This window comes from Hemibagrus wyckioides, linkage group LG15 (genome assembly GCF_019097595.1).
Source record: "Hemibagrus wyckioides isolate EC202008001 linkage group LG15, SWU_Hwy_1.0, whole genome shotgun sequence".
Taxonomy (NCBI): Eukaryota; Metazoa; Chordata; class Actinopteri; order Siluriformes; family Bagridae; genus Hemibagrus; species Hemibagrus wyckioides.
This window is the reverse complement of record NC_080724.1, coordinates 12,622,926-12,650,000: the sequence shown is the minus strand read 5'-3', so window position 1 is coordinate 12,650,000 and position 27,075 is coordinate 12,622,926. Positions and strand designations below refer to the sequence as shown.

The 27,075-nt window shown below is 41.9% G+C and overlaps 2 protein-coding genes across 2 annotated transcripts in view; both read right to left on the bottom strand.

Annotated features, from left to right (window-relative positions):
- The window catches only part of syde2 (synapse defective 1, Rho GTPase, homolog 2 (C. elegans)), a 25,261-nt gene extending 10,362 nt beyond the window's left edge, over positions 1-14,899 (bottom strand). The window contains exons 1-3 of the mRNA XM_058409873.1: positions 12,952-14,899; positions 6,311-6,790; positions 1,426-2,531 (exon numbers count right to left, since the gene is read on the bottom strand). Coding sequence (XP_058265856.1) covers positions 1,426-2,531; positions 6,311-6,790; positions 12,952-14,731 — 3,366 coding nt within the window. The 5' untranslated portion in view covers positions 14,732-14,899. The remainder of the gene's footprint in view (positions 1-1,425; positions 2,532-6,310; positions 6,791-12,951) is intronic.
- An 8,943-nt stretch (positions 14,900-23,842) lies between these two features.
- Positions 23,843-25,238, bottom strand: lg15h1orf52 (linkage group 15 C1orf52 homolog). The gene is made up of 3 exons (XM_058409397.1): positions 24,792-25,238; positions 24,453-24,654; positions 23,843-24,361 (listed from the first exon to the last, which is right to left on the bottom strand). The coding sequence occupies exons 1-3, from the start codon at positions 25,116-25,118 to the stop codon at positions 24,186-24,188; spliced, it is 705 nt and encodes a 234-aa protein (XP_058265380.1). The 5' UTR covers positions 25,119-25,238; the 3' UTR covers positions 23,843-24,185.
- Between the last annotated feature and the right edge of the window lie 1,837 nt (positions 25,239-27,075).

Sequence of the window (27,075 nt, the reverse complement as noted above, 5' to 3'; positions counted from 1 at the left end):
GATTAAAACGGTTAGCGTAACTTCATACATTTCTCAGGACACAAACTTAGCATTTTCTCTCAGTGCTGGCTGAAGTGGGGGGAGAGGGGCATGACTGACAGTTAAATACCTCAGAAATCGTAATATCTCCTGCCTTTTGCCTGTGTTTTTTTCCTATTACAATGTATAAAACATTCACTTTTTGTTCATGACAAAAAATGTAAATAAATGAAAATAATTTCTACTTCTACGTCACAAACTTCCTCGATTGCAGTGACCAGTGCGGGGGGGGGCTGTGGATCTGTAAATGTGTCTCATTGTTAAGTAAAAGAGTGAATTCAGGAAAAACTCTGAGAAACGACAGGCCGTGTTAGCAAGACAATCACTTTATCATACGCAAACACATGCTGCACACTTAACGGCTGGTTACTATGCTTCAGGAAATCCAGCTTAATTTATTAGCACTCATGCTAATTACCTGCAGTGGAGTGGAGAGAACTTCCTACAAAACACCACACGACTCTATGGTCTCTTACTGCTAGCGTTATTCAACACATAAAAGTTCACATCGTTTGCTTCATCCACTTCACAGCGCTCATGCAAAACGGATGGCTTCCATCTGCTCTGCCGCATTGTAGTGCGCAGCATAACAAGTAGATCAGCAGTTCATTCACTCCAGTGCTTGTGTCCTGCAGCTTGTCTTACAGGATCAGCTGATCACTACGCTCACCAGCAAGCCAACAGCTACACTGTTCGGATGCCAGATTTGAGGAAAATGTCTACGTTAAATATCTATTTTCTCAGAATATGGTAAGGAAACAAAGTTCCACTGTTTTGGCCCACGTCACCTTCACGCTCAGCTTTGAAGGCAGTGGAACATGAACCAGAAGTCTGGGTTTTTTCTTGACTTCAGTTTAAGCTGAAAATCACCCACTGATTCAGGATCACCTTAAACCTGGCACGGAAAGGAGGGGGTTTAGGGAGAGACACTTCCTGTGCTTTAGCTATAGCACCACTGTGGACAAAAGAGTGTGTGTGTGTGTGTGTGAGCTGCCTGTGTTTAAGTTAAAGAGAAGAGATGAATGGCTAAAGGCTTGGCGAGGAGCCTGGGTACACAAGCCTTACAGAGACCCTACATAACTGTGTGTATGTGTGTGTGTGTGTGAGGGGGTTTTACGGCTGGCCAGTGCCAATGACAGTTTTACTGCACTCTAAACTCCACAAACTCACTGCTTCTTAACAATCTGTCACAGCTTCTATTCTCTCAGATCAAATAAGAGCTAATCGAAGGCTAGACTTTAATCTACTCAAGCTCGGGATTGATAAACGGATGTAGAATGATAAACCGTATCTGTGTTGAGTCGAACTCTTTCTGATAAATCTGTATAATGCACACGTCACCTCAGTGTAGAAACTTAAGAGGGAATTTCTGCACAGGACACTCACCTGGCATCCCCTCCTCTCAATCTCGCCAATGCACTTCTCGATGATGAGCGGCACCATGAGCCCAGTGGCCTCACGCTCCACCACCCGTGCTGCGTCCACTCCGAAAACCTGCCTCTCTCGTTCCTTCTCCACCTCGTTCCCTTCTGTCAAACTCTGCCGCCTTTCCGTCAGTCCCAGTTTGACGTAGATGATGCCGCGTGGCTCGAGGCGCACGGCGAGCCGGTGTGAGCGGGCAGCGTTCTGCGTCCTGAAGAGCGGCGCCAGTGCTACTGCTCCATGGCAACACACTCGCTGCCTCGTCGGTGCCGTTGTCGCCTCGCAACCAAAGAGGACGAGTCGGAGCCGCTGAGCTTCCTCCAGCTCCAGCTGGAAGGTGTGGTCCATGGCAAGGAAGTCCGTGCGGCAGGGGAGCAGGGCCGTGCGTGCCCGCTTTGCCTCGTCGACTTGAATAGCGCAGTAGACGTGGCGCGATTCGTCGCTTCGTGGTGCCTTTAGACCCTCAGCGCCGCACAAGTGCACGCTCAGCAGGCCCGAGACGGGTGGTGACGACACACACTTTGCCTGTTCTGGTAAACTGTACGGACGGAAAGAAGCTGCATCAGCCAGTCTGGAGACGCCAGAATTCGAAAATGAATCCTTTTCCTGCGTTTTCGCGTGAGATTTAGAACACGAGCCATGCTTAGCCGATTTTGCAACTAGTTCCGGTGAGTCCCCGTCGCTCAAGTAGCCGCCCTTAATGGCCGATTTAGGAGCTCCTAATCCACTGCTCTTCTTCTGTTGCTGTGTGCACACGCTGCTGTCCAGGTGATAACGCCAGATCACGTTGCCACTCGTGGATGCTGTAGACACGCCCCCTGTGCCCAGATCAGCTGGACCGGTGGCCCTCAGCAGGTGGCTCCTGCTTTCTGCCTGTCCATTAGTTGGGTTCCCTTTAACACTGAGCTTCCTGCTGAGCTCCGGAAGCTTCTTCATCTTTATTGAAAGTTTGCGAACTGTACGCGGAGATTTGATGCGCTCTGGGAATGACCAGTTGATCGAGCAGCTCTTCTTAGCCGGGTTCGGACTGGAGGGGGGAGAGAAGCCCAGAACACTTTGCTCGGGCAATTCTGAAAAAGACAGACAACAAAATGGAGAAATCAAACATCATCATCTAAACGGTTCACAAACTGGAAATAAGAGACGGCTAAATCACTCAGACTGCCAGAAAGACTAGCATGATTAGGAGATTTGACTGAATATTAGAACGAATGAGTGAGTTTCTCTCAGGCACTGAAGATCACTGAAGTCAAGTGAGATCAGACTTCTGTAAGAGAGAAACTTTACCAAGATCAGAAAGTAACTAAGTGAATGAGACAGAATATTTTAAAAGAATATTTTGAAAGAAAAAGGGATCACTGCTGTAGAAATGTTAATGAGCTCAGACTGAAGCTGTCTATATATTTAATTGGTAAGACCATACACCAACTGGAGCTGCAGGCATGCAGAAGGCTGCACTGATCAGTGTGTGTGTGTGTGTGTGTGTGTGAGTCAGTATGTTATGTAACAGGTGATAAATGCCTTCAGGATAAGCTGCTTTCTATTAAAATCCGCGTGGCATGCATGATCAGATTTCCTTTCATTTTTCCTCTCTCAATCCATCTCTTCCTTCTCATCTGTTTACATATCACTTTCTCTCACTCTCTCTCTTTCACTCCACTCTCCCTCTATCACTTTCTCTCAGCATGTTTCCAGGCTTGTGCTACAACGGCGGCTCTGTTTGTTTGGGTCTGATCTTGCTCACACATAACTCCGTTCTGCTCCGCGAGTCTGATCCGCCGCGTGAAACAAAGAAGCGATTCTGTGCGAGGAAATTGAGGGCACATACGAGAAGGAGTGGGTGAGCGAGAGTGAGAGAGAGACATGGTTGGCTGTATTTTAGGACATCTGCTCTGATATTCTGGCAGACACTCTGTTTGTGGATGTGTGTGTGTGTGTGTGTACATGTGTGCGTGTGCTGCCTGTCCAGCCAAACTGGCCATTCCATCATTCCTTCGTAATCATGGCCATTTTTAGCTCCATAACACACACACAGGTTTAGGGAACAGTTGTGTCTTTAGAGAACTGGGGTGTAAATGAGAAACTAGCACATTTCCGGAATATGAATCCGATATATGAATTATAAGTTCCCAAAAAATATATTATATATTTAAAAAATTAAAAACAGCCACTTTTATCAAGACAATAAAGTAAATAACTATAAAGAAGACAAAGATATAAGAAAGGAATATCACTCTCCATGTCACAAAAATAACAATAATCAACCGTGTGATGAAGTGGAGTAGTAAATGAAACAACACCTTCAGACCAATCAGAATCCAGAACTCAGAACAGGAAGTCACTGAAGACCTGTGATGTTCCCTTAAGTTCTTGAAAAGGTTCCTGTAATGGAAACACACCATTTGTCTGCATGCTGAGGTGCTTAAGTTAGTGGGACTTTGACTGGGGGTTTGATGTGTGTGTGTGTGTGTAAATGTGGACAGGCTGTGATTAGCAGGATGATTGCTGTAGTAGAGTAGTATAAGCAACACTTCCTTTTTTCCACTGCAGTATCTAAGCTAGCACACTGAAGTGTTATAGTTTGCCACAGGAACTAAAAAGGTTCCAGGTGGTAAAAGGTGTCCTGGTGGAGTTAAAAGTTCTGAAAAAGGTTCCTGTAGTTGATTTAATAATGCACATAACCTCTCTGGGAATTTGGGATAGTGTCCATAAATAGGTGCTTTAGTAACTGATAGGATCAAGTAGCCACAAGTCTGTAGCATGAACTAAAAAGGTTCCAAGAAGAAAAATGTGTCCTGGTGGAAATGTGTCCAAAAAAGGTTCCTGTGATGGAAAAACAAATATGTGCCCTATATGGAACTTTGGGAAATAAACTTGGACTAAAGCACCACTGGCTCTGACATTAAAAATTGCTGAAGGTTCTTCTGCAGTTCCTGAACTTCTCTGCACACCTGCTGATGTAATCAGTGAAAAATGGAGTCTGATTTCACGGAAGCAAGGGGCTACCAATAAACACCAGGCAAGAGTGTGTGTATATGTGTGTATAGGATCTCATCTTCCCTTAAATCATTCAGCAGGTGTGGTATAAGAACAGTGTCCTGTTACAGCGCTCCACACAGACTGATATATACACACATGTGTGCGCATGCATGCACGCACACACACACACACACACAGAGTAATGGTGGTTCTATAGGGCAGGGGTCAGGGAGCATCTCAGTCATTGTCTTGCGTCCTCTCATGTCACCTTGCCATGTCACGACACGTCAGATCAGATTACTCTCTGAGGGATTATAGCTAATCTCAAGTAACCAGAGAGAGAGAGAGAGAGAGAGAGAGAGAGAAAGAGAGAGAGAGAGAGAGTTTTTTTTATCTGTCTGCTGTTAATTAAAATGGGATGACTACTTACTGGGACCTCATTGTGTGTGTGTGTGTGTGTGTGTGTGTGCGTTCGGGGAGGCCCCCAATATCACCAGCTACTCATGGGCCATCAGAGGTTGAGCTACATTTGATCAGTCAATCACAATCATATGACATCACAACTAGGCTTTCTATTCACTTCTTCCTTGTCGCATGAAATACTAGTATTGATTACACTGTATTAAAAGTTTGCAAAGCTAGCCAGCTAGCAAAACTTGTCAGGTAACTAGTAATTTTAGCCAACTGTTATGGCATTGATCAGTCCAGACATATAGCTAGCTATGTTCTGAAGCAAGGTTTCTAACTTTATGTTACACACTAGTTTACTGTGTAATTAAACCACACAGACAACCTTGCTAACAAGCTAGATAACATTAGGCTAAAAATCAGGACAGCGGAGATAGCAAAATACGAGCATCACCTCATGTTTTAAACTCAGCGTGTCATTGTCAAGGTTGAGTTACACACATCTATAGTCCTGCTCAGCTTTAATTATATCTTTAACTGACTGTTAGCAAAGAGTCTCAGCTACTGCCACCACATCAGAGGCTGCAGGCTATACAGACAAAATGGCTAGGTTAATCCTAGCATCACATTAGCTTCTGTGCTAGGTTATTATCTTCGAAAACATACACAGCCCAAATATTAGGTCTCTGCTCTTGCCTTAGAAATAGAACTATCATGTCCTATACTAGTTACACTTTCCGGGACTAGACAGTAATAATACTGTTAAAAATAAGTTAAACAGATAACAGATAAAAACTGTTTTTATGCTAAGAAATGTTACGAGACAACAGGAAGTAATGGTATGCTAATAGACTGTCATTTAGTCATTCACATACTTGATCAAAGAATAGAACCAACCTATAGTTAAATAATAATTGCTCATGATGATGAGTATACTAGCATCCCCTGTTTGAGGAAACACTGCAGTCTGAATTAGCATCTTAAAAAGAGAACCATCTTATCCTATGCTAGTTACATGGCTGAGCATCATAATAGTCATTTAATAGTTAGGAATTATAGGAAGTAGCACTATGCTAACTATAAGTATTAAGATACCATTCATAGATTTGCTACCTTGATAAAAATAGACACAGTAATAGAGCAGGAACAGTATGCTAAAGAGAGGAGAATGTTAGCATACTGTTCCTGACATAATAGAAATAGATACAACAGATGGTTCCAATTTTATCCTAGAAATGAGTGAGCGAATGTCTGAACAGAGCTGTAGCTAGTAGCACTATGCTAAGACACAATGTTTATTATAGAAGGTCAGACAGTGCTATGAAATAGCATCTCCAAAAACATTTCCTCTAAAAGTTCAACAAGTTAACTTTACTTCTTGAAGTTGATAGAAAAAGATTCGGCAGATGGTGAAAAAGAATTGGAAGAAAAGCAGGATGGAGGGAAGAAGAGGCGGCTGTACCTGTTGCTGTATGGCGTATTGTGGGTTTCTCCTCCTGGAATCTGCACATCTGTCTGTACACATGTTTCTGCTCACTGGAATGACTGGCATTCAAGTTCCCAGAATCCCTGGAAGTAGAGGAGGTCCTGCCCACTTCCTCACCACTCGCCCGCCTCGGCACTCTCACCCCACGCTCACTATGACGGAGCTCGACCTCCTCGTCCTCAGGAATAGGGTTGTACCAGATCTCACCCTCGTCGTCAGCGTCGTTCTCCTCGGCAGGGTCGGAGGCAGGGACTTGGGGTGTGTGAGTGTGCGGTCCAGTGCAAGTTTGTGGTTGTGGGTGAGTGCGTACTTGTGGAGGGTGTGTGTGATCGTCCTCGTCAGAAATTGGCGAGGGCCTTGTGGAGCTCTGATTCAGCCAGTTACGCTTCTTGGAGACAGTGATGGAGTTCAGGGGAACTGGACGAGTGCAGGAGTCTCGGGTGTCCATCACAGGTACTAGAGAGAGAGAGAGAGAGAGAGAGAGAGAGAGAGAGAGCGCGCATCACCTTCACCATCATCATCATCATCGATATATTATCAACATCATCACTGTCATCATCAGCAAAACCATCACCATTTACCTCCAAAACTTCACCTTGCACCTCACTAATTTCAAAATTTACCTCAAATTTATCACAAATTTCAAACGTTACCTCAGAAACTGTTTTATCTCAGTAACTTTAACTTTTACCTCAGTACCTTTATGTTTTACCTCAGAAACTAGTTTTACCTCAGTAACTTTAACTTTTACCTCAGTGATTTTATCCTCATCACAGCACCTGCAGACAGTATCTCAGTAACTTTAAACTTTAACTCAGTGACCTTAACCTCACTAACCAGATGGAAATCTAGTTTCTCATTTGGGTTTTCAAATAAAAGTGTAATTTTTTGCAATTTGCAAACGCACTTTTGAGCCAGCCAAGTCAAAACCTTTATTATATGGGGCACTTGGACCTCTCAAAATTCCACAAACATGCATATAAACACACCCTTAAGCATGCATGCACACACACACACCCCCTCCTAAATACCACCAAACCAAAGTGTTTACAGATACACTGAGTAAAGTCATGAATGAATAAGAAGAGCTTCTCCGCCTAAACAAACAGAATGAGGCAAAATAAACGCACCGGTTGCCCAGGGCATGATGTGATTGACGCCGTTATGAGTCTGTGCTTTTGTATTTTTAGACTGAAAAAGTCGAGTGTATTACATTCACAGTGAGAGTGAAAGAGACTGTCCGGTTTTCAAAAGCACCAGAGATTTACGATCACTAAAAAAGGTTACAAGGCACGAGCTTTGCAGATTTCACTCATAAGCAGCAGCCAATCCGAGTCTTGCTGTGACACGCTGAGCAGCGTACTGTAAAGAGTGTTTTGATATACATTCCCCCGCACATTCCCGCTCTCTCTTTGGTGTGCGCATGTTAATGACACGTTCTTTATTCCTGCAGGAAACATGGTCTCACGCAACCTCTTAATTACACTCTCAGCTAAATATTTTCACTTGTATGGGGGGGCAGAGCCGCTGTATCATTACGGCGGTTTGATGGCTAACGATTTCAGGAGCGTAACACAGAATATCATGTCAATGCTGGAAAAACATAACACCTATGACGTTTATGAGCTTGTCAGAAAACAGTCTACAGTCTACTTCAGCAGACCGAAAACATGTTCCAAAACATTTTAGCAGGTCCTTGTTGACTTTCCCATGTCAATGCCATTTCAAGGACTGTTTCATTACTTTATCAACTCAAGTGAAGTTTATTAGATTAAAATGAGATGAGGAGTCGAGTCAACATCGCTGTGCGCTTCACAGAAGGTTCACTCATGGATTTCACGGGTCTGATGTAAGGTCAGGTGTAGCGTTACGAAAACAACAATCATACAATCTTCTAAAAAATAAAAATGACATTTGTTTCAATTATCCATGAAAAACCCTGACAGACAAAACATACAGTGCTAATGCTAATCCTACCCTGATGTTCTCTTCCACATTAGCTTAGCATAACAATAAATGCTGGTGAATGTCTGTTATTTGCTACTGACCATGTTAACATTAGCATAAGAATGACCATGTGCCGTTAATACCATTTAGAGTTAGCATAGCATTAATTTCTTACATCTTTGGTGGTTTTATTAGCAATGTGCATGTGATCACAGCACCTTATTAGCATTAGCATTAGCCGTTATGTCCCATCCCTTGGGAACTCTGGAAGTTTTCTTCCTTTTGTAGCTGCATAGATGTGAGCTCCACTTCATGATAGGGTTTATGTAACATTAACAAAAGGTAACATGGATAGGAATTAGCGTTCCCTTAATTAGCTAGGTGACATTTCAGCTTTTTAACACTGACAGCTGGTAAATATACTAAACGATTAGCAAGTTATTTGATTTTCAAGACATTTCAATAAAACTCAGTAGGGCTGACAGCAAGATCGTTTTACCATCAATATTAGCATGATATCAGCTGTTACAGTCCTGATGCAAACCTGACTCAATGAAAGCACTTTAAGAAAGTCTGTCTATTCATTCCAACACATGCTTACACACACACACACACATGACCACAGAGATTTAGCATGGGATTAGCACAAGTGCTGCTCTTCAGATTGAAATGCTGAATGCAAAGGCAGTATTGTTTCTCTCTTAGCCAAAAGACCCAAGTGTTTCCGCTCTACTCAAACACACACACACACAAACAATTTTTTGTTTGCCCCAGATCCCAGTAAAATGGCTAGGAATTTCTCTACACCTTCATTTGCATAAAAAGTACACATATATGCTAATTAGAAATGTCTCCCTAACAACCAAACACCATTTCATTTCACTGACAACACGAGGTATGCAATGCTACTAGCTAAACTATTCCAGTTAACATATTTTATGGAAAATTGTTGCTGAATCTGAACAGTAAGTCAGGTCATCAGTTTTACAGCAGTGCTTATTTACATTGTTCAGTGTAACAATACGACTGAAGTGCATTTTACTGTTGGAAATGTTAGCATACAGCTAGCCAAAGAAACCGGCTCACATTTGTTATGAAAAAGTTGTGGTTTTTTATAATATATTTAATAGCAGCTGAATAGTAAGACTTACATTTCAGCTGTAGCTAAAATAACATTAAAAATAATTAATTTTACATTACTAACCTTAACTAACTTTGCTAACTAGCTAGCTGCTAAATTTCTACACATAGTCTGTAGATACAAGTTTCGAGTTTGCATGTTATGTTATGTTCATCTGATATGCTAATAAGCATATTATAAATTTACTCATTGCTAACATCAGCTAAACTAACTAACTAGCTAGCAGGTAAATTTTACATACAGATTCTACACGTAAAAGTTGAGTTAGCAAGATTTGTTTTGATATTAGCATAGGTACCTAGAATGGGTTGGTGGATAAATGATTTATGTTAGCAAGTTGTTTTCATGTAGCTGATGGCACAGCAAAGATCTCGTTGCAGTGATTTGAAACAAAACATCAGCTTCTAGTTCATACATAAATAAAATCAGACTAATCAGGAAACAATGTTTTACATTTATTTATTAAATAAACCCCATATTTGTACTTTTAGAACCAGAGAACTGTTTAAGAGTTGAACTGTGTGTGTGTGTGTGTGTGGTGAAGAGGGAGCAATTTAACTGGTGTGTGTGGTGTGTACCAACCTGTTTTTATCAAATCAACCACACACTGAGGTTTGGTTGTGTGTGTGTGTGTGTGAAAGAGAGAGAGATAGAGCTTTGGTTGTGGTTGCTATATTGAGGTCTGTGTTGTGCTGGATGATGCCGTGTTGTTTCTTTTGAAGGATTTTTCATAACTGAAGGAGCATGCACACACACGCAGGGAATTTGAGACCAGAGACAAACACACACACACACACACACACACATACACTCAGAGGTCTATGTTCAGTTCAACTAGCCAAGCCTCAGGGAAACTGTAAAACTCAAACACTTTAAAAAAAACAAAACAAAAAAAAAAAGTTCCTGAAAAATCACCCTGGGGGTAAAAACACTACCCCACATTCCTTTGAGCTAATCTCACCAGGATGCGAGTCAGTGCTGGATTCATAGAGGAATAAACCTGCATCCCAAATCCTTTAGCTCAGATCAGGAGAAATGAGGAAGCATTGGAACAGCAAGTCGATGACCGTCATGTTAGTCACACACACACACACACCAGTTTCATTTTAAGATGGTTGAACCAGGAGGAAATAATGATCATATTATTAGAGTTATAAATATATAATTACCACAGCAGTGCTGAATTCTGGACTCTGGTCAGATGTTTCTCTATCGTTTATAAAAGAGAGAGAATAAAGCGAAGCTGTTGAGGGGACAACATTTATAGCTGCTATAGGGTAAGTGAGAACAGGAACTAACTTGGCCAGGCAGAAGCTCTACCCTGTTTGACTCTTTGTCAGTCTCTTGGTAAAATGAATCATATTTTGTTATTAAAGCGGTTCAGTATGTACACAGCAGACATTATCGAGCAGATACACTTATCTCAGAGCGAGTCGTGTATTACAGAGTGTATTACAGCCGGTCATACACAGCACCAATCAATGCCATCATTCTTCTGTAGGTAACCTGAGGCTAACCGGAACGAATAATCCCCAGTCGAGCTGAACTAATGCGTAATCGCTGCTTTTTTATCCTCGGCGTTAAGTAACCAAACACAAACGAGCCGCACGGCGAGTATGCCAAATATTCCCTCCCAGAGTGTCACGTTTCCATAGTGCAGGAATGCATCTGAAAGCAGCATACATATCAGAGAACTGACCCCAGATCAGGTTGTTTACGAGCAGTGAATGATTTAGGACGTGTCGAAGTTGTGGAAACTGATCTGAGATCAGCCAGCAGTCATGAATGAGGAAGCAGCAGGGAGCTTCTGGAATTGGCTCAAGTGCATGGTGGGAGATCATTAGGACCACTGTATCTGATGTCAGGCTCCTTCAGCAGTCTTCATTCTTTCACACAGACACACACACACACAACCAACATCTGTGACTGTGCATATGTTAAAAGCCTAACAGTTGCCCTGTGTAAAACAAACAATTCACTTGACACACTCTCTTATACACACACACACACACACATACCCACACACACAAAGCATTTTAAAGACAGCATTTTGCCTTGACTTCAGAACACAAATTTCCATTCATCCTACACTCCAATACAATTATAGCAAAGTATGAGCCACTGGATTTTCCCTCAGAATCCAGAGCAGCAGGATAATAACAGCAGTGTTTAACCCAGTGATCTACACACACACACATATACACACACACACGCACAGCTCTTGAGGACAACACAAAAGATCTGCGAAGATGTTCCATCAACTGGTGGTCTATACAAATCAACAAAGACATTATTATCCAGTATGATGAGACAAATTAGCAAAAAAAATCCAAAAGTAAGAGCTGCTAAAGTTCTAGAAAGATCTTCATCCGAAATATGTTTGTTACTGTATAAAATACCTCAAAAGATATTTCATTTATCCAAAGTAGCACAGAAATCAGCTTACTATGAGTATAAAAATTGAGCTATGAATTGTGCTTTTGGAAAACAATGTGTTAAAAAAAAAAAAAAGCTACAAATACAAGATCTTTCAGAAAAATACGTTATTGTGCTGTAAAGGTTCGTCTTGTTTCAGTACGTAAATGTAGCCATTACCTGAGGAAACAGTAACGACTAGCTAATCTACTGAAGGAAATTAGCTTCCTTAATCCAAAACACGAAGCATGATTTAGACAAACGCTGGAGCCAGGCTTTCCATCACAACCCCTCCTATACTGTGATGTTGTACACTGAATCAGCACAGACACACCGCCATTATCTGGAGTAGAACCGTAATGATTAGGTAATAAAGTGTGGAAAAAGTAGCTTCCAAAATCCAAAACCTGAACAACGCCTGCTTTATTTTCATGGTACAAAATCGTATCCCCCACAGCAACACTTTCTGAGGACATGGAATAAAACAAATCTTTCAGGATCGTATTCCAAAACATGGTCCCCATTTCCCTGTTGTTTTCCACGAGCAGCACATCACTCAGTGCAGACACACGGCCATTATCCAGCCTGTAGCCTTTATGATTATCTAATAAAGTCAGAGAAACAAGCCTCATGAACCTACAAGCTGAGAACAAAGGCAGAATTCAGTTTTCTGAAACAGGTCATCAGCCATGAAGACACAAATCTTATCCTGCGTAACAAGTGTGTAATTTTTTCAGAATTGAACTTTGAAATCATCTTGATTAAGCAGTGATGAAGCTGAATATGATTTGAACATTAAGCCTTTAGAATGATTCAGTATAACCATGACCCCAGCACCAGAGTGTTAGTAATGTGGTGTTAAAGCGGTGTACCAGTGTGAGCCCTCCACCAGCGTGCAGCTAGCTACACCCTCTAGTTACATGAACCTTTGTTAGACAGGAAGAGGAATGGAGAAACCATGGACCCACCACCGGTTACATGGAGACTAGAGCAGTAGAATTGGGCAGTCCGTGATGACTGAATGAGGTGAGGAAGTACGGTGAAAGCAGTGAAACACAGACAGAAGAAGAGAGAATGAGAGAGAAGTTTCTTCATTCCCCGTGGCTATTCGTACCTGGATGATGTCCGCTTGAAGGGTTCACGAGTCCTGTTTTTTCCCCATTTATGCTGTTGACCTGGTTGAAGGGTTTGGTCCAGGCTTGGCCCTCGTGTCCATGGTGCTCCTGAGCCACTCCATGTGAGGAGGATCCAGCGATTCTCTGTCTCATCTCTGATGAAAGCAAGCGGCCCTTGTGCATCCACTCCTGCATCTTGTTAACGGTGACCCCAGGAGGCTTTCCTGCACTCGCTCCAACATGCCTGCTAAGATTCATCTGCTGAGGGCACAGTGGGTCAGATGTTCTGGGGGGAACTCCATCAGAAGTATCTTGGTGATTAATGGAACTACTGTTCTCCTGATCTGCATGCTCTGAAACCATGGGTTCAGTAGCTGCTGTCTCCAATTCCAGGTTTGCCAGTAGAGGTGTATCATCAGGCACATTTTTAGCCAAGCTCCCATTTTCGGTGCACAGCTCACCTTCTTTTTCCTTCACAGGATACCGTACGCTATCATCACTCATGGACCGCTGTAGAATAGGTCTCTCTTGAGCTAAGAGAAGATTCTGCAAACTTTTGCTCCTCTGAGAACTCGCACAGTTAGCAGCACTGCTTTCTCCAGGACTTGGAAGACTCCAGTGGTGGCCACCATGTTCTCCAGAAGACCTGGAGAGCCGAGTGGAAGAATCAGAACTCATGCTAAGGCTATCAGGAGACTGGCTTGAGATGCTGCTTTGCTCCACATAGCCATTTGTCTGCACCTGCCCATCAAACGCAATGCCATCCATGGCGTTGATCAGGAGGTAGTACGCTTCTTTGAGTTGACTCCTGAGTCTGTCTGTTTCCTGAGCGCTGGAGTCAACAATCTGATCTGAATCAGACTTTAGAGGGTGCAAAGAAGTTCTCGGTGGACCTTCGCTGTCATTGGACTCATTGCTCCTGGAGCTGGACTCGTAAAATGGCAGGATTTCATTATCGTAATAGTCATCGTCCTCGCTGTCTGTGGAATTGTGGCAATTCATTCCCTCTCTCGCACACAGCAGGCGTGGAGCCAAGTCAGCATCTACTATCTCCAGCTCTGTGGGGAAAAAAGTCGGACTCTGCAAAGGAGGCATGCTAAAATCTTCACAAAGCTCTAAAGAACTTTCAATAGTCCGGATCAAGTCGTGTTCGTTGACATGTCCGGAATGGAGAAACTGGAAAAGATTAGGTGGCTCCGAACGGTCCATCTGGGTTCCGCCAGGTTCTGCTCTGCCAGTGTTCAGGCATCGTTCCACCGCCACATGCTTTTCTTTGGTCATGTTTGGTTTGATAGCAGGTTCTCGACAGTGCGCATTTTTTACGGTTTCCATCAGAGGAATAAAGGGAACCTCGCTGCAGTTTCCGAACCCTATCGAGTCTCCCTCGGTGTGTCTCCGCGGAACTGCGACCGGCTGCTTGCCCACGTCGTTCGTAAAGAGCAACTCGTGCTTATTACCGGAGACCCCCGAGAGCTTGTGTGCGTCTTGCCCCCCGTATCCGTCGCTCTGATCACCCCCCCGACCGGCGTGTACGTGCACACGCGGCTCGTTTCTCGTGCGCTCTAACCCCCCGTACACACAGCCCTGCTTACCTCTCATCGCGTTCGGCACGTAATCCAGCTCCGCGATGGCGGCGGCCGCTCGCTGACTGTGCGCGTCTCGTGCACGCAAAACTTTCTCTTTACCTTCTTCGTTGCTCCAGTCGGCCGGCACCGAGCCTTTCTTGCCTTTCTTCCCCCGGAGTTTGGCAAGCAGAGTCCGCCGCAGAGGATCAGCCATTCCGCGGCTCCCCGGTTCGGTTCTCCCGTCCCGGGGTTCAACAGAGCCGCTTCGGGGAGACCGGATCGCGTTTCTCTGACCGCGGCTCCATCTCACCCTCTAAGCTCCGTCTCTCACTCTCTTTCTGTACTTCTACTCTGTGTGTATGTGTAGCGCTCTCTCTCTCTCTCTCTCTCTCTCTCTCTCTCTCTCTCTCTCTCTCTCTGTATGAAGGGTGAAACGGGTCAAAATTTGTACACCATTTTGACTTTTGCAGAATTTTCTTGCAATGAATAACAAAATAAAGGACGTAAAAAATTTTTTTTCAAGATCTCAAATGCATATCGGAGAATTAAAATATTAGTTATATTATTTATAATGCAAATATTAGGTTTGTCTTGGAGAAGTGTCTAATGCGGTTTATGACATTTATGGTAAACTGTTAGTTTAAAGCTTTATTTTTTGTGTTAGTTCTGTCTTGTTTATAGTAAAAATTAAGATGCAAAAATCACACATTATTATTTGTTGTTCTTGATCATTCATTTCGCAGGTAAAGTTCGCCGGCTCCAGATCCGATCACAGAGTACAATGTAAACAAGAACGTGAGTGGATGAATTTTGTCCCTCTCTACCCTGCATATCTTTGCTCTCCTTTCAGCTCTTCCTCCACCTCTCCTGCCTGCACTTCAAATAGTTGAAATACTTTTTGGCCGGGGTGAGAGGTTAGAGGCACGTTGCGCAATGGAGGTTGCCAGATTTGGCGCTTTTCTTGTTCAGGTGGGGATTTTATCAATCACATCGTATGAGGATAAAACCTTGAAATAGTTACAATTCTAACTTTTTATAAAGTCTCAGAAATAAAGGGACAGAACATTATTTGTCCTTGTCACACAGGTTGTATTGTTTATACTTTTATACTTTCCACCTGGGAACCTTTTACCAGAGCAAAGTCAATTTTTTTTAGAAAGTCAATAAATAAATCTATTTTTTATATTAAAAATTAATAAATTGTGTATATTTTGAAAGTATTAGAAGTTAGGAATTTTCTTTCTGTAACTGTATTTTGAATATAAAGTTCCATTTTATGACTTCATCATTCATTCATATGCTCTAAAAAATCACAGAGTAAATCCGAGCTGCGTTGTTCTGAAGATTCATTCTGTTTTTTAATATCAGACACAAACCTGGTGTATTACTGGTGTTAATAATGTCGGCATTCGTCACGCACTAATCAATGCTGTTATCTCTGTAAGCTGAATGATGATTCTCCTTCCTTAAAGTTAAGTATATTAATACTATATTAATATGTTGTTATAAACATGCCCTGCTCTTATTCCTGCACATCGTCTGATACAACTGACACGACCCTCAGGGTGAGTTTGAGTCTCTCACTACGTCTCTGTACCTGTAACCTGGATGATTTCTGGAAAATGACACTTCTGGAGAAAAAAAAAGTTAAATCCCTTAAAAACATGGGTTTCCCTTTCAGAAATGAGCTCCACAGGAAATCTGTAGAAAGCTTGACCCTCTAATCATCAGGAAAGAAACCCTGAGGAACCATCAGAGCTCTGAAATGGCTGTCGGCTCACATCAATGAATTACAAAAATCTCACTGACGTACTGATCTCAACACAAATATTAAAAATACGACTGTTCGCACACTCGTGTAAAGCGGAAGCTAAAAATTCTGGAAGGCTGGAAGCTAAAAATTCCTAAACGTCAAATCTGAGCATCTCTTTTTACTCACCTAATAGTTCCTCATGGAACCTTGGTTGCTGTTGTAGAAAGGACATTATTTAGTTACATTTACGTTATTTACTGTTCAGTGTCACCCAAATGAGGATGGGTTCCCTTCTGAGCCTGGTTCCTCTCAAGGTTTCTTCCTCATATCATCACAGGGAGTTTTTCCTTGCCACAGTCGCTTGCCTCAGGCTTGCTCATTAGGGATAAAATAGAGATAAAATAGTAACTTTTATTTAAACTTATAATTATTATAATAATTTAGATATTTAATAATTAATAATATTTAACTAAATTATTATAAATATTATATTTAATATTTAATAAATATTTAATTAATAATAATTTAAACATAGTACATACATGAACATAGTACAATGATGGCCCCTGAGCAAAGCCCTTTACCCTCAATTGCTCAGTTGTTTAAATTAAAAATGAAATAAACTGTAAGTCACTCTGGATAAGAGCATCTGCCAAATGCCTTAAATGTAATTATTAGTAGAGAACTGCAGGAGATGTGAATGATGATGATTTTTCTGGTCATTTGAGTTATGTAAAGAATAAACCACACCGTGTGTGTGTGTGTGTGTGTGTGTGTGTGGTGTTGTTACACTAAAATAAAGAGTGACACCATGAGGTTGATTACTTTCCTGTAACAGCGTGTCCTGAAGTGTGTTATTCCCCTCAAACCACAACAATTGAACAATTATGATCTTTGATTTATGATATGATTTATGATAACAATTATGATATTGATTAAAGAAGGACAGATCAGACTTTTATCCTTTTACAGTTATATTTAGCGTTATAGAAAGTCCCCCTTGTTCCCTCACCACCATCACTTTTTCTTAAGAAATGACAAAAACACAAAGAAGTGTAAACTCCTCTGTCCTAGAAACTCTGGCACTGACACTGGAGACTCCTTCCACACATCACACTCACACACACCTCACAGAAAAACTTCTTTATTAGAAGATTATATATGTTTTCTGGATGAGCTGTTGCTATAGAAACAGTAGACAGAACACGGACATTGATATAAACCTGTGATTTGCTACTGAAAACAAATCCACACCTTCTGACCAATCGGAATCCAGAACTGAGGTATAAACTAAACGAACCTCACGGATCCTCGTCTGACTGATACGTGTTTAGCTCTAAAATCTAGAAGGTGCTGTGAAGTCAGTGTGTGAGTTGAACAGTAGTTTGTGTGGAACAGCAGTTCGTCTGTGGAACAGCAGTGTGTGTATGTGTGTGTGTGTATGTATGTGTATAACAGCTGTGTGTGTGGAACAGCAGTGTGTGTATGTGTGTGTGTGTATGTGTGTGTGGAACAGCAGTGTGTGTGTTTGTGTGTGTGTGTATGTATGTGTATAACAGCTGTGTGTGTGGAACAGCAGTGTGTGTATGTGTGTGTGGAACAGCAGTGTGTGTATGTGTGTGTGTGTATGTATGTGTATAACAGCTGTGTGTGTGGAACAGCAGTGTGTGTATGTGTGTGTGTGTATGTGTATAACAGCAGTGTGTGTGGAACAGCAGTGTGTGTGGAACAACAGTGTGTGTATGTGTGTGTGTAACAGCAGTGTCTGTATGTGTGTGTGGAACAGCAGTGTGTGTGTTTGTGTGTGTGTCTCTGTGTGTAACAGCAGTGTGTGTGTGTGTGTGCTGACAGAGTGAATTCTATTATTAGAGCTGTGTTGTGTTAGTGAGGTGAGTAGAAGTGTGTCAGCGTCGTTGCCTCGGTCGCCTCCTTAAAGTCGGTTGTTTACTAACTTGTCAGTGCAGGTTTCAGAAGAGAAAAGGTATGTGTAGAAGAAAACATTAGCATACCCCCCCACTCCCCCCCACTTGTCTGAGCAGCTCCTTACACATACAACCGACTCTCACTTTCACTCTGAGCTCTGACTGAGACACTTCAACTAACCAGCAGACCCCAGGAGGAGACACCAGACTCAAACATCTGCTCAAACATCTGCTTTAGCACACGCTGACCTGCTGACACTAGAGACTCCTTCCATAACCCTTAAATAAATACAGTTATCATGACAGGAAACTTCACCGTATCAGTGATTACACACTTTATAAAATCTGTTCGTTTGAGGAGAAGCAAATGAGTTAAGGACTGAGGGAATATACAAGCAAAGGAAAGATAAAATGGAGGATAGAAGGAACAACTGAGGAAATTAATAAAAAATAAATAAAAGAAAGAGAGAGAGAGAGAGAGAGAGAGTACTAAAGATAGAACTGAATGAGTGAAGCAATAATAAACAAGCGTAAATGTGATCAGAAGAATAATTAAAGGGAACAAAGATGAGAAGGAGCAAATAAGCGAAAGAAAACCACCTCGCTGTGAACGGGCTGTTGCTATGGAAACGATAAGGTATGAGAGAGAGTGCATTAATATAAACCTGCGCTACAGTCAGAGCTGCTGTTAGAGAGAATTAATCAACTCCTGACTACCAATCAGAGTCCAGGATAAGAGCCACAGATAAACCACCAATCAGAGTCCAGAACTCAGCAGCAGCTCTGTGGTGTTTATTTACTGCATCATCAGATCAGATCTGCTCACAGACTCAAGCTGCAAAACGTCTATAATTATCATCACACAGCTGTGATTTCCCGCCCCAGGTTTAATTTGACATGCCTGTCATGTTAGATTTGTGTTTGTCTGTGTGTGTGTGTGTGTGTGTGTGTGTGTGTATAATGAAGAGACACTTATCAGTGCTGAGCATGCAGAAGGAGACTAGCATAAGTGAAACGATTAGACAGATTTACTGGAAAACACGCGAGTGTACGTGCACACACACACACACACAAAGCCCCGGCGCTGCGTGCCTACCTTGTCTGAGCATCTGTGTGTGCAGGTCACAGCCTGCAGGCAGAGAGAGAGAGAGAGAGAGAGAGAGAGATGACAAGAGGGAAAAGAGAAAAACAGCAGGAAAAAGCAGACTGACTTCACAAAAAATATCCACCAAAATCAACTACAGTGAGTCAATGCCTCATTTTCTGCATTAATCAAAATATGTACAGGACGGAACAACCAGACCGAGTGCAATAAAGTGAGATTTATTCAGTGTTAGGAGTGAGAAGATATTCTGCTGTAAAGTTACAACATTCAGAAAGATTTAGAAGTGAAGAGCAGCTCTAGTGAGGTGAATTTCCACTGTCCAGCCACATTAATCCTACACAAATACAAGCAGAAGGTGTGTAGCAATTGTTCAATATGTTGTTTTTTTACTTCATAAAAAAAGTCAGAGTCTGCAGCAGTCACTATGACAGCCTCATTTTCACCATCATCATTGTCAGATTAGCAGTCTAATCTAGCATGCTGACATCTAACTCACATGCAAACAGATGTGTCAGAAACATCAGCGATAAAAAAACTAAAAGAATTAAAGAAACGCAAAATTTACACCCTGAGAAAGCTGTGTGTGTGTCGTAGATGTAAATTCTGTCCTGACAGCTAATAAAGTAGCCAGACAATGAAGAGGGCAAGACAGGAGGCGGCCTAGACAGCTGCACACTCCTACACTCACTCACACACACACACAATTCCTTTACTTCTGCACTATACACTCTGAGCAGCATGGTTATTCTGAAGACAGGCCAGCAAAGCAGATGTTCTACCCCTCTGTTACAAAGGCTGTGTGTGTGTGTGTGTGTGTGTGCAGAGACAAAGTGTTCTCTTTAGTTTCCTGCAGATCTAAAAGTGAGGTTTGGGAAAAGGCTGTGTGTTTTCAGTAAGCGAGTGAGTCGGAGTGTTGAGACGTGAGCAGGTTGCTGCAGGCCCTCGCTGATAACACGGCTGATTACAGCAGGAACGCGGAGAACAATCGACAGTAACAACCTGCAGAGGAGAAACATCTCCTTCCACTGACTGCAGATGGACTGCAGTGGGCCGTGTGAACAGCTGGTGTGCTGCTTGTTCATTGATACGCACACGATAATGATGAAAATGGGTTGATTTACTGGTCCAGGTTTCATCTTCTAAATAGCAGCATGGGGTTTATGGAGTCAGTTCCAGCTGGAGTGTGTGTGTGTGTGTGTCAAATATACACCACAAAAAAACAAGTCACTTCAGAAATGATGTCTGTTTACATCAATATATCCTGAATGTGTATCATTCTTCTCTACAACCACAATGAGTTTTTTTTTATCTGTTTACAGTTACATCGTCTTCCCTTACGTTTCAGCAGGTAGCTACACACAGTGTCTCTCTCACCAGCTTCTCTTTATTCTCTCTCTTCAATTAATAAAAGAAGTTAAAAGCAGTGTAAAGAGTAAACTCTTCGCTGATGCTGCAGACTTTAACCATAAACCATTAACTTTATATAAATGACAGAAAACTTCACCATATCAACACGTTTTTTTCAAATCCTTTAATGTGGAACGTTCCTGTGAACCTGCTGTTGCTATGGAAACGATAAGGTGCGAGAGCGAGTGCATTAATAGAAACCTGCGCTACAGTCAGAGCTGCTGTTCGGGAGAATTAACCAATACTGATGATTCCACATGCAGATTTCTTCTAATTTAACATTTTTATTTAGTACTTTTTTCTTTTTTCATTCTTTTTTTCTTGTCCATTATTATTATAATTATTATTGTTATTATTATTGTTGTTGTTTTTGTTGTTGAAAGAAATGATTTATGAAACACACACACACACACAGTACGGCACTTAAGTTCCTCTTTAACCCTGAGGTGGAGGCTGATAGCCATCTAACTGCACACTGACAGCCTGCCGCTGCGCGTCTCTCCTCCTGATGGAGCTTATCATCTGTGGGGTCAGACTAACTGGCTCCTGTCCCTCCACACACACACACACACACACACTCCCTCCATCTCTTTGTCTGTCTCTCTCACACTCCTGAATGCCTCCCGCTGGGCTTACACACACACACATACACACACACACTCCAGCTGGAACTGACTCCATAAACCATAAACCCCATGCTGCTGTTTAGAAGATGAAACTTGGACCAGCAAATCAACCCATTTTACTGATCTGACCCATATAAAGCTCCATAAATACTCTATAAATACTCCATATACACTCTATAAATACTTTATTAATACTCCATAAATTGTCTATTAATACTCTATAAATACCCCAGGGTTTTGTCATTCCTGGATTTATTTCAGTTCAATTTTATGTCATATATTTACAGAAATCTATCTATCTATCTATCTATCTATCTATCTATCTATCTATCTATCTATCCTTTGAAAGTCCAGTTTCTTTTTCTTTCTTTCTTTCTTTCTTTCTTTCTTTCTTTCTTTCTTTCTTTCATAAATGACTTTATAACCATTTGTTGTCTTTAATTCTTCAATTTTATTTGTATTTTACTTTACTTCTTTTAAAAGTGCACACACACACACACACAAACACACACACACAAACACACACAAGGTCCTATTGTTCTTGTCTTATAATTATGCAAGCTCTGCACTATGGTGTCTGAATTCTTTGAAATATCCCATAATTCCCTCAGAGCCTGGACGCTTACACGATGTTTAGAGGCGTAAATGCACACAGCGGTGTTTGGGAGACAAATCGCACTCAGATGACGCATATTTGCGGTTTCCAGCGTCCTGGATTCTTCATCCTTCATGTGCGCTTGAAAACCCATGAAAGTGCTGCTGTTTCCAATTAAGTCATGTAACTGCAGAGTTTTTTTATTTTATTTGAATCATTTATCTAATGTTTATATTTACGACTGAACAAAATGACACTGAACCACTAACACATGCACTAGAGCCAGATGCATGGCTGCAGTCTTGCCTGAACTTTTCCTTTAATGGCTCTGAATGCAGCGTGACATGAGTGCTGAGTGAGAGGATCAGCCTGAAGAGACTTTTACAGAAAACAAATTTACAAAGAGAAAATAAGCAGGAGAATCATCACTCTGAGCAGACAATGTGCTGAGAATAAACCCTTCCTCTCGCAGCCAGAGTGTTTCTGGGACAAGGCCAGGCACATACCTGTGGCCAGGAGTCTTATCACGAGCATATTTATCAGAATTTTTACCTCTGAGACTGATGAAAGATATCGCAGGAATTCCTCTGATCATGCAATCCTTTCAAGAGAGAAAGTTTTTTTCTCTCTCTCTCTCACTCTCTCTCTTGCTCTATGTCGCAGGTCCAGGGGAACAGGAGCTGCATCTCTGCTCCATTAGTCGCCTGATATGAGCAGCTGCAGGGCGAGACATATTTCATAGCTGTCAGTTACAGAATGTAGATATAGGGAAATGCTTTGCTGTCATGTCCCATCCATCAGTCTCAGTTACGCAACCGCTTTAAGTATTTTTTAAAAAGATGGGTTTTTTTTTTTAGCTTTTCACATAGCCATCATCAGTTATGGCACAAGTCAGGAATAAACCACTCTGTGTCCTGCTGTTAGGAGTAACATAATCAGTGTCGTGTGTGAAGTTTTCTTGGAGTTTAAAAGATTTCTTTTTCTGTAACAGTGCAGTTCTCCTTTTATACCGCAGCAATCTGTCAACACTTTTTATTTATTAATTAATAACATCTACATGTGCTACAGAGGGTCAGCATGGTGGCTTAGTGGTCAGCACTGTTGCCTCACAGCAAGAAGGTCCAGGGTTCAAATACCTTTCTGTGTGGAGTCTGCATGTTCTCCCCGTACCTGCGTGGGTTTACTCCGGGTACTCCGGTTTCCTCCCACAGTACAAGAACATGTACATTAGGTTGATTGGTAATAGGGATAGGCTCCAACAGACCCCCGTGACCCTTATTAGGAATATAGAAGGAAAAGAAAATGGATGGATGGATGTGCTACAGAGTGTGTATATGATTAGTGATTGGATGTGGGCGTGTCCAGAGACGTGTTAAAGTTTAGAATTATCTTCCCTAATGAGCAAATCAGACGCAAATGTGACGAGGAAAAACTCCGAGACGATGCGGCGTGCGCGAGACGTGTGCAGCTCTATATTGCTCACGTCACGTGCTCATCATAGCTCATATTGTTATGATAATGAATATTATTTTGTATTACTATAAAGAAGGGCCGTGACCCTGCTTTGTGTTTGTGAGGGCGGGCCAAATCTAAACCTAATCTAAATCCTATGAAGCGTGAAATTTACAGACATCCAACCCAAGTTCTTAGTGCTCACTTTAAAGCAGGAAACACACTAAAGTGTACAGTGTGAGCTGTGCACGTGCGGACGGTTCTGTAATGAACACCGAACATGCGAGTTTGAAACGAAACAGTAAACTCTGGTCAAGGCGCCACCTGGTGGCCGACTGACAGTCAATACAAATGTGTTCAGAGAATAAAAAGCCTTAAATTTCTTACATTAATCGTCTTACTTTTGTCTTTGAGGAAGTAAAGATTTGGTATACAGATAAAGCTGAGAGCTGAGAAACACCACCATCTCTCGATCTGATTCAGTTTAATCAAACCGATTTGAAATCACTCACAACATAAAATTCTGACCAATTTTTCTCTTATAAAAGCAAATTACAGTGGTAGAAGATGAATAACCCACTTCCTGGCATGCAGTTATAAGAAAGTAATCAACATCTGTATGGTAACAGTAACTCAGCATCATCACACCATCGCTATTATTTCTCTCGACCATCACATTAGCAAAGTGTTTTATTTACTACATATTCTCTAATATACGGGTAGGTTATAGTAAGAGTTTTCAGCTCTATATAAGCGACCAGTCTTTCGTCCACTTCCTCCCTGTGCATCATGAAGCTCGACTCGTCCCTCACTCCAAACACTGCCTCAAGATCCGCTTTTCCTCCTCCACAAAGTTCTTATCAGACGTGGCTTGGCCCAGATCACGCTTCCGCTTTTCCTTCTGCTGGAACGTCTCCACTCTGCGCTTCTTGGCTGACAAGGACGTCTTCCCATCCTTCTCTTCATCATCATCATCATCGTCGTCTAGGAAAGAAGCGTGTTTTTAAACTCGTAAATAATCAGCCTTATACGGACAGTTAGTGTATAGAGTATAAATATCTGGATAAGTGATTACCAGAATGCGCCAGCTCATCGTCAGGTAGAAAGTGAGCCTGCTGTGCTTGTCTGTGAGGAGCATCGTCTCCGTTGTCCTCGTACACGCTGGACCACTTTATGGCCATGTCCATGCCGGGAGGCGGACCCTTCTTCTCCTTCACCTCATAACTCTGAGGAGGAGGCACGGCGTTGCTCTTCCACACCTTGAACTCCTTAGGAGGCTGAAGACGAAGGAACATTGGACACGACACATCAACATGACATACTACATAGTGTTATGAACAATATACAATGCAGTGCATAAATTAGCAATGTTTCTCATTGTTTTTCGGTTTCTACACCCTGGGCGAACCCTCACCTCTTCGGGAGCTTTAACGATGCGGCTCTCCCAGTCGATCTGTTTATTCAGCGGGTTGTAAAGGAAAGCGGGCTTGGACACCGATCTGAACAGATCATCAGGTTTGGGTAACGGAATTCCTCCACTTCCACCCTTCCCCTGTCCCCCTGAAGATCCCGCTTTTCCCTCAGAAGCGCCGCTTTTCTCATCGAGCTTCCGCTTCTTCCGCGATGTTTTCTGCTCTCCATCATCCGAGTCGCTGCTGCTGTCACTCAGATCGCTGTCGCTGTAATTCATGAAGAAGTTCCGCCCTTCACCCATGTCCTTCTTCTTCTCCTCGTCAGACATTCTGCAGTGAATCGCTGGATGCTTTAATAAAACCTGCACCGCTTCACGTTTCAACAATAACACAAACAAGCGGCCATTTTTACTGCGGCGCTGGCTGATGACGACACGGCGAGACTGAGCGCAAAATGATGAGGAAACAAAGCTTTCCGGGCCAAAGCGTTTCACAAAAACATTGTGCACACCTTAATTATTCATTTGTTGAATCATTACACTGTCTTTTGTTTATAGGAAAACGTGCAACAACCAATGTTAATTATTTCTTGTGAAAATGCACCAGAAATTCCAACCTCTAAGGAATGACACTAATGATGTGTGGATTTGTATATATGCACCTCTCCTGACCCCTGCTACAAATGCAAATATATCGATTAACACTCAGTATGTTACTCGATAGATTAAATAATACTTTCAGTTAAATTGTGTGGTTGTTTCATTTCACTGTGCTACCCATGACACACCACTAGAGGGCGACGGTGTTGCGTACATCAGCACTGCAGTGTGAAACTCCTTTGAAAGATTTCCAACATTTCTTTCAAAATCTTCAATGGGATGAGTACAGAGACAGCACAGGCCCGATAAATATTTAACTCAAACTTTATTATCAGAAAAAGGAGAAAAAGTTGAGAAAGAATGAAGCTAGATATAATGACATACAGAGAGACTGAAGAACAGTAGAAATGCAGAAGAAAGGAGCCTGAGTAAATCTCTTCTACCATCACACTACCTACATCACATTAAAAGGAGATAAAGAAGAAAGGCATCGAACTCCACAGGGGTTTTCAGGAGATTTTAAGGGTTCACAACCTGTACAGGTTCATATTAAAGCCCAAAGACTCGGTACAGACTGAAAAGAAGAAGAGAAGGAAAGAAAAGAGTCGTGGCAAATCTCCTTCAACTGGTCAGCTCTAAAACCATTCTAACATCATTGACTGGAAAGAACAACCATCATTATGATGATCGGATTTCACTTCACAACAATGTGTCAATCTGCTTAAATGGGAAAACTTTACACTTTAATATGAAATATTTTTTAGACTTTTATAAAGACGGTTGAGCTTATATGGAATCCATGTTCATTCACACACTGGTTATCACTAGCGCCTTGTCTCTCTCACCATGAGTGACTCAGTTCAACAATGCTTTACTGGCATGGCTCGTACAAATATTTTATTACACACACACTTTATATAAACAGCAGTAGGACAAAGCCATTTATCATCATCATCATCGTCATTGTTATAATCATAATCATCAACTCTCTGTATCTGTGTCTGAGGTGTTGTGGAAATGGCATCATCCCTTCTATGAATGCCAGTAAGGCAACTGGGAAATCTACTGTACGTGTCAGGAGTCTTGTTCCAACACTCTGATGTCAGAGTCATACAGCAATAAAGAAAGAGAAAGTACAAGTTACAGATCAAAAGAAATGGAAAGAGCATTAGAAACCAAGCTAAAGAAAGAAAGACAAGGGCTTGAAAACATCAGGGTGAAGCTCATGAAGGAGCTCAGGTGATGGAGGAGAACAGGATGAGAGGCAGTTTTAACACACACACACACACACACACAAAGCTGAAGGTTTTTCATCCAGTGGTGTGTCTTTTATCCCTCAGTAAAACGTCTGAGTTTAGCATACGTTCACACTTTCAAGCAACAAACCAGCATGTGATCATTTACATTGGCTAGGACACCAAAAGGCCACAAATCTAAATCAACAGTGTAACCAGTGGCCTGACGTTCTTCAGCAAATTTAGCTGTGTACCTGCTATTAGTTCCCATTTACTGTTTGATGCCCAAACAAGGAAGAAAAAAAAAATAGACAAACTCTTCTTAAACATTAGAAAGATATCTAAAGCTTAGAAAGAAGTAGCAGGGATCACTGGTGCCTCAAGTGAGTGTTTATAGCTAGTACATTTAGCATGCTTTGCTAATCTGACGACAAACTACGAAGCTTAGTAAC